General features: G+C 38.1%; 1 protein-coding gene across 1 annotated transcript in view; it reads right to left on the bottom strand.

The window, feature by feature from the left end:
• The window catches only part of AHCTF1 (AT-hook containing transcription factor 1), a 2,707,103-nt gene that overhangs the window by 2,319,816 nt on the left and 378,259 nt on the right, over nt 1-9,028 (bottom strand). Inside the window, exon 5 of the mRNA XM_044058692.1 lies at nt 5,190-5,370. Within this exon, the coding sequence (XP_043914627.1) occupies nt 5,190-5,370 (181 nt within the window). The remainder of the gene's footprint in view (nt 1-5,189; nt 5,371-9,028) is intronic.

The following is a 9,028-nucleotide window of genomic DNA, read 5'->3' as shown; positions in this document are numbered from 1 at the left end:
TCTTAAAACTGAACATTTTTTGTCATGTAGATATTTACCCAAAAAGTCTTTTCAATCATTGTGACAGCACTCTCCTTTCTATATGTGATTTGTGAAAAATACATCCTAACACCTGTACAAGCTATGCTACTCTAACTGAACCTGAAATTATAAGAAAAAAAAAATCTGAAGACTTTTCAACTTCTGATTCAGTAATATCTATTCTATGAATGGTTACAAATGAATGATCTTCATCACTATTAGCTTTATTAATCCCACTGTTTTCATTGCTTATTACTTTTGCATGCATACAATTACTCATCCAGCTGGTTTTGCACATATGTAGCTTCAGCCATGTTGTCAACGTCTATTTCTCCTCTTTTTTTCTTACAGAAATATTCAACTCTTTCCACATTCAGTTTTGGATTTTCTTCCTTTGCACCTGCCCCTTTGTCTCTTTTTCTACCTTCTCTTTTGGAAAAATGGTGCCTTTTGCTGTAGACTGAAGATTTTCTGTCATCATTCCCTGTAACCTGTGTGTTACATAACAAAAGCAGTGTCCTTTTTTGCATGTATTTTTTTTACTTTACAGACATTATTCAGTTTCTTTTTCTTATTTGTTGTGAACATTTTCCTTTATTTCCTTCTATACGTTCTGAATCCTCATACAGCTGAATACTTGTACCCAGAATTCCAAAGTTGTCACTGGCATTATCTTGTTTCATAGGAGATGAGTGATCTATACAGATAATAGACACATCCTTTCCTAAATGTGTTCTACTTGCTCCTTGCCCAACATTTATCTCATCAGTCCAGTCAGTAATACATGTAACAGTTCTCCAAGCCATGCCAACTGCACAAGTGCAATTGTTAACAGTAATTCTAGATTTTCTACTAATAATGGTAGATAAGTCATCCAACTTTTGACATGAGGAACACAGATCAGTATTATCAGATGTTACCTTTAAATATACTTGGAGAATGGGCAACCTGTACATAAGCACTCTGATTGAAGAACGAACATTGTGCAGCAGGGTTTTAAGCTACAAGTAATGCCCACTAAAAAACAAGTCTGCCACTTCACAGGATTATATTAAGCTGCCATGGAGCTTGGACCGAAAGAAAGCTATCATCATTTTACACTCACCAAGTAGCATTTTTGCTGTTTTGCAGGTATGTGTGTGTGTATCTGTGTCTAAATGTGAAGTGTGACAGCAATCCAGCAGTGGCAGCAGCAACAGTTATGAGGACTTGACCTCTTAGCTCAACGTATCTGGATAAAGCCTAAAAAGAATGAACAAAGGCTCAAAACAGGAACAGTTTTTAAATATTGCTCTTACAAACTGCAGAGTTGCTTAAATAGGATTTGTGTTAGCATGGATTTTCTGAAACATAAGTGTGCTTCTGTGTCCATGCGAGCAAGAGTGATATCAACCACTGACAACAACAGTTAATAGGTTTACATACCTCTCTATCTATTAACTCAGGATATCTAGATAAAGCCTAAAATAAAGGTGGAACAAAGGCTCAAAAATAGGAACAGATGATTTTAAATATTGCTCTTATAAAGTCAGAAAGTTGACTGAATAGCAGAATGTGTTAGCATTCATTTTCTGAAGAAAATAAAGCCTGAAACTCAAATATATGTAATTTAGTAACGTTGATCCTCGATTACCAGAAAACCACACATTTTTAGGAGTAAGACAAAAAGAAAAATGAAGTAAATATCCAGATATTTTTTGAAAATTTTATATTTTGGATGTAAAATACTTCCTCCCAACCATTTACATATAATGCAGCAAGTTTGAAATATTAAGCACAGGAACAATTTTACATCAGAAATTTATAACAGACTGCGGTGGTGGTGCTGCGGTAGCATTGTCGCCTCACAGTAAGATGTTGTCCTGTTCGATTCTCAGCTAGAGCGTCTTCTGTGCGGAGACATGCGTGAATGGGCGTACCTTCATTGAAGGTTGTGCGTCAGAGCCAGCAACTCGGCACGTAAAAATCTACTGCCAATCAATAACGGACCGGAGTTCCCCTGTGACGACCCCTAACCAGGAAAAGCCAAAAGACACAACAACATAGTAATAAAGTAAAACAATTTTACAGAGTGTATTCTTTAAGTGCAATAATGTCCTCCAGAGTGTGTGTTACTGTAATTAACATGCCTTCCAGGGGTGTACACAGTTCCTCCACCTGCACAGTCGGGCTTCATAAAACCCCTGGGCAGACATTATTTGCATACACACCCTGTTTGGCATTATTGCTTGCATAGCATTTATTACACTCTAATGACTTGCTAAAGCAAAAATATCTTGTAATGGCATGCTCATTTAAGGAATCCACATTCAGCTGCAAATGAATAAAAATTCTAGAAGAATAAGCAAATCAGTTACCACAGAAGTCAGAGAGAACTTACTTAAATCAACTAAGAGAAAAGCCATACAAACAATATACAACTAAATATTAAAGCACAGGAAAGTTGTTTCTCTGACCATACAAGTTGTACAAGTCGCACAAAAGCTTGAATTCTTTTACATCGCAAGCAAAAAGCACACAGTAACTTCTTGTTCACTACTGCTTGCATTTGCACCTCTTTTTAACAATAAAGATCAAATCACAAACCAACACAGGATTGTTTAGATAAGCTCTGGACTGCCCTCTCTGCAGTCTGTGTGAATTTATAGCTACCTAGGCCATTGGGATGGCATCAGTTTGCCTGTCTAAAATACGTCTAACAAGTAACAAGAGAACATTAAAAGATAAAACAAAATATAAGCTATCATTTCCTTCCTACAGTGAAAAACGGTACATAAAAAATTAAAAACAAACTGAGAAAAACTTCTCTTACCAAGCTCCTGCAAAGTTAATCACAAATCAATACAAGATTGTTTGTATAAGCTCTAGTGGACTTGTGAAAGAATAAGAACAAGTAAAGCTAAAAGTCAGAAAGAGGCTGTCAAGTCTTACATAAAGATCTTTTGACAAGTCAAACTGACATTTTAAAGGGGTCACTTGGAGCCACTTAATGTGTGCAGAAATCAGAAATGCTATGGACAGGTTCCTACAGTTCAAAGCCGATTCTGCTACAAATATAATACCGTTGAGGGAGCTGCAGTCCACACCACCAATCTATGGTATTTGGCAGCTCAGTGAGGAAACAGTCAAGTGGAGAGATGTATTACTAAGCTGTGTATGCAGGAGCTACACAGGCAAGAAATCCTCGAGATGTTTGCAGGAATTCAAAAACTTCAACTGTCTTTATGGAGAGGTTCCACAAACTTTTTTTTACTCTAACCTCGCAGTTAACGTGTACCTAATGACATCAGGCTCCCTAAATCAAGACCTGAACAAGCAAACTCTCTCACTGCCCCCACTTGGTAAGTTGGAAATAAATGAAGACAAATAACCAATACTTGTGAAGAGGCAACCCTAGCCATTACTACTAAACATGGGAAGAATCCCACACAGGTGTATTCTTACAGACCTATCTCAATTATGAACAAAGACTACAGATTTTTCACACTCTCAGTTGACAATAGGCTAAACACCATTCTCCTTAACTTGGTTCTTCTACTTCTAATAGGGTTTGTGAAGAGCCGAAGTACATTTGATAACTTAATCAAAACTTTTCTTGTTACAGATTATGCTTCTCCTGCAAGTTAAACCACCAGGAAGGCATTTGATAAAGTATATTGGGGCTGGGTCTACATTGACTCATCGAAATTACATTTCAATGAAACGTAAACAGGCATACTCCTTCGCAAAAGTGCATTTTTTTGAAAACGCACTTTCGCGAAAGATGAAAAAAAACAAAAATAAAAGCACAAAATAAAACCACAACACTAACCACGTTTATGGAGGTGGGCAGGCCCCCCTGTACCCCCATGTGGAGGGCTGCACCCCCCACAACTTTTATATTCTCACTAAGACATCACACTACAGTGGGGAAAAGGGAATATTCCCATATCCCTGTTGTCCCACAATCTAAGCAACAGCTCCATTGCGTTCGCTTAGCTGCCTTTTCGCAAAAGTACATTTTCGAAAAAAAAACACTTTTACGAAAAGAAGTTCGCCTGATTACATTCCACTGAAATGCAATTTCGATGGGTTGAGGTAGACCCACTGGGGCTTCCTGTTCAGTCATGGAGAAAATGGTCTTCCCCACAGAAATTTCCCTAATAATGGAAATATATAAAGAAACCACTACAAAGACTTAATACAGCTGGCTTTTCCCTTCCATTAAATTATGGAGAGACACAAGGCGAGGCTGTCCCTTTTCTCCCCATCTCTCTTCATCCTTTACTTAGAAGCATTATCTGCTATATTAAGATCTGTTCTTTATCCAGGTAATCTAATATGGGATTCACCATTTAACTCACTACAAGCGATGATCTACTTCTCCATCTTCCAGAATTAGACATAAGAATATGGACTCAGGATGCAGAGCCACCAGACACATGGAAGCAGCCCATTCCTACCAAGCCTTGTTGGTCAGAAAAGCAAGTGTCTGAGAAAACCAAATGCAGTAAATGTAACGCATACACAGTGGCCAAAAGCAAACAGATAGAAAACCACAGAATTCCTTTGAGTATAAAAACACGAACAGTTACATTATTCTTCACTAGGCAGAGATGTACGATGCAGAGATGAGCAAAAAGGGATGAGGGAACTCACAAACTGCATATTCATTTGTGCAGGGTAGAGTCTTTACCAATTACGTCTACACAGCTATCTCCAATGTTATTTACTACAGCGCAACAATACACAAAGGTAGCTCCAAAGAAACATAGCACAGATCAAGCACTAACAAAACTGTTACTGGTAATGTGCAGCCACAAAACCATTATCTGTGGTGTCGGCATGTCAGCCGTACTGCAAGTCATATCAGCATTCTCCCACAATGGCTGCAATATAGTGTGCGCCTGGCTCCCATAAAATGTATTCCGCCTTCCAACCTGGGGAATAAAATAACTGCATTGTTGAGCAGTTTACCTCTCCAACTAGCTAACATACCACTTTGCATTGTAGATGATGGTCACTCATTTAAGATTCCAAGAGAATACACTGACAGCAAAACTTAATATGTAGTACAACATACAGACATCTACACTACACTTTCCAGGAGTCTAAAAATATTCATATATAAAACTTACATATATAACAAGAAATCTGCCAAAATTAATAATTTCATGATCCGTACATACCTGATGCTTCCAGTTCACTCTGACTGCATGACAAATCATCTAAACAAATATCAATGAGAAAAACATGACCTAGATCAGTAACCACAGCCGCCACACCAAAAAACCAGCGCAGACTCTGGTGTAAATGCTGAGTGCTTGCATTAGCCCCGCCATGGTTTATAATTGGTTCAATTGCAGTCACCTAAAAAATGAAAATGTTGTCTTAGTATCAAGATGAAGATGCTAGACTGTCAAAACATTCAATACCATCCAGTTCCCCAAAATACAAAGACAACTACATTGGACAGCCTTATTTAAACTACTTGTTATCAAATATTAACTACCATGTCAAATGAGGCATTTTTTTAATATATTTCAGTAAAACAATTTTTGATCAAATATCACATCTCCTTGTTAAAGTACAGGTGTAAACACAAAACTGAGCATTTTACAAACTCGGCACAGATTTTTCTGCAAATAGCAAGACAATCACCAGTACTCAAATTCCAATACACCCAAGGCAGTAAACTACATCTCATTTGAGCAATTTCTGTTTAAACTTGCAAGTGAAGTATGCACTTCCATGTAGTGCACAACAAAATGTAACCATCTCACACAGTAGGCACATAATTGATGAATGGTGTCTCAAAACAGGAGACATCCGGGATACTCATAATGACAGAACAAAATGTCATGCACAATAAAATGAATGCGTTACCTTCTTATACTTTAAGTTTATGCAGCTATTTAATACGCACATAAAGCACAACTGGCTTTACATCAGGCATAACCCAAAGGGCACACACTGATATAGGAACTGCTCCATTACACAAGATGCAAGTGGAGATTAAGAACTGTTCCAACCCATGTCAACTTCTGTTACTCAACCTTGCCCGTTTACTGTTACTTGCCTGAATAAAGTTACATTACAATAATCATCCAAATTCTAACAGCTTACTCTTCAGTATTACTAGTTGCCACCTGTCAGAGGTTTCTGAATGTCTCTCCACACCAACTCCCACCAATTTTTACAACAGGGACCCTCAGCATTTAACTCTGATATTTAGTATCTATGCATACATATTTCAATAAATCATATAGTCTTCTTCTTTCGGCTTTTTCCTGGTTAGGGGTCGCCACAGCGGATCACCTTGTCCGACATGATTGTCAGTGGAGTTTTATGGTGTTGAGTTGCCAGCCCAGCGCCCTTTTTAAAACAATGCCACTTCAAATAGGAACTTTATTTCATCATAAGCTTTAAAACAGTGAAATGCATTTCAGAGTTACTTTGTATTAATAAAATATGTTAAAATTATATCATCAAAAAGAAAAAATACATCTGCCCTTCCACCTAACAAATGTAAAGAAACACCAGAAAAAGTTAGAGGATCCCAAGGAAAGTCACTGTGCACTGAAAATGCTTTTTCAATCACTTTAATAATTAAAAATTATTTAAAAGGCTAAAAAAAAAAATGCTTCAAGTTAAGTGCTTTCATCTCTAACATGTAGACTTCATCAGAACAACCTTTAATTACATTCACCAACCTTTTATACTAAATTCATTTAAAAATTGCATATCAACCAATTAGTTGGTCCAATACTGTTTTAAAGTGCCAGTGCTCTCTGTTCAAACGATGCCATACTAAATATAGTGTCCGAGATCCATATACACCTAATATCTTTATAAAGACAAAATAAATATGAATATTAATTATAAATTAATTTTGTCAATCATATGACCAAATACATAATAAAATATCATGAAATGTTCCATTACCTGAAGTTTTCCAGTATTGCCTTTATAGAAATTGAATCATTCAACCCAGGATGAACAGGAGAATTTAATTTGATCTGCCATCTGGTCTCTTTCTCTCCTAATACATATTTGACACTTCCCCCTCTAGGATTTACCTTTACACATTTCAAGTATACCAAAATTGAATGTATTGCATTTACTGTTCCCTTCAAGATGTCTCCATAGTGCATTCTTAGTGTCCTGCTTCTTGATTTTATAACAGTGCTCATATATTCTATTTCGGGGACATCTATCCGTCTTTCCCACATAGAAACACGGACAGTTGTTAGACTTCGCCATGTACACCACATGTCTAGTCCTACAATTCCCTTTCCGGAACCATACAGTTGTGTTATTAATGTCTTCCAGGGTTACAGACGGACTGCTGCTAATTAAATGACATTGATTACAGTTCCCACACTTGGTGGTACCAATCCTCTTTGCTTTCTGATCTGTAATTTTCCTTTCCAATTCAACTTTAAGGTTAATTCCTGTTTTTGAAACAAAATATGGTTTGTTTCCCACTATTTTAAACACATTGTTGTTAGTTTTCAGTATATTCCAGTTACTAGATATAATTCTAGTTATGTCCTGTGTCTCAGGAGCGTATTGTAAAAATACATGCTTTCGTGTATCCATCTGGATTGTCTAATTCATTAATTTTGACATCACCCTCTTTGTCCACATCTTTATTTCCTAAAATAGATTTGTACTTTATTCCCCATTGGTGCATGGCATATTTTATGGTGTCATAGACCTACTAACAAATGCATGTAAAGTAAAATTCCATTCTTGATTAATTGATGCCTTGGATGGTACCCATAAATCAAAGGGGTTTTGATTAATACGACCATAAATGGAGAATAATAAGAAGTTATATACTCACCATAATGTTCCATCTGAGTAGATAAACTTCATTTGTCAGCAGCCTGTGGGTATCGGATCCAACTTCGGATCCGAGCCGGCAGTTTTCAACAGCTTAGATCTGAGCTCCTAGCTCCACCCTCTACCCATAAACCCCTGCCAACTCTGACTGACCTCAGATCAAGTTTGCCCCCAAGCAGCAACTGCTACAGATTTACCAATTTCAAATGTCATCTCTGAAGACAGCAAAAGTGAATGATGGAAGGTCAGGGGGAAGGAGGGGGGGATGGTTGCTGACAAATGAAGTTTATCTACTCAGATGGAACGTTATGGTGAGTACATAACTTCTTAATCTGAAGTAGTTAACTTCATTTGTGCAGCAACCTGTGGGACAGAGTCCCCAGCTACCTGAATCTTGGGCGGCCATCATGGAAGGATGTTCCGGAGCACTGCAGAGCCAAAGGATGCTCTCCCTCTGGAGATAATATCCAGCTTATAATGGTTGATAAAGGTATGAGATGAGGCCCAAGTGGCGGCCGAACAAATATCATCTAAAGGAACGCTGGATCTAAAAGCAGCAGAGGTAGACATAGATTGGGTAGAGTGGGCATGGACTCCCTGAGGAGTGGGCCTACCAGAAGTTTCATAAGCCAAAAGAATACATTGCGAGATCCATCGAGACAACGTAACTTTGGATACCGATTTACCCAAATTCTTTTTGGCAAAGGAGATGAACAACTAGTCGGATTGCCTATGACCAGATGTCCTGTGAATATAGAATCGAAGTTGTCTATGCACATCCAACGAGTGTAATTTGTATTCTCCTTTGGATGTGATAGTTGGGAAAGAAGACTGGCAGATTAATGGACTGGTTGATATTAGATTCAGAAGCAACCTTAGGGAGAAAGGAGGGATTGGTCCTGAGGTAGACTCTATCCTTGTGGAAGGATAGATAGGGGGGTTTGACACAAAGGGACTGAATTTCAGAAACTCTTCTGGCAGAGGTGATGGCGACGAGAAAGGCCATCTTCCAAGACAAATACTTGAGTTCCACTGAAGCTGCAGGCTCAAAGGGGGGAAGCTGTCAAAGCCTAAAGCACTAACGACAAATCCCACGGAGGTACCACTTCCTTTACCGGAGGTCTGAGCAGGAAGGTGCCCTTCAGGAAGTTCTTGCACAGCTTAGAAGTGATCAAGGGAC

This window comes from Protopterus annectens, chromosome 1.part2, assembly GCF_019279795.1.
Source record: "Protopterus annectens isolate FY-2018-M chromosome 1.part2, PAN1.0, whole genome shotgun sequence".
Classification (NCBI taxonomy): Eukaryota; Metazoa; Chordata; order Ceratodontiformes; family Protopteridae; genus Protopterus; species Protopterus annectens.
This window is presented reverse-complemented; position numbering and strand designations above follow the sequence as displayed.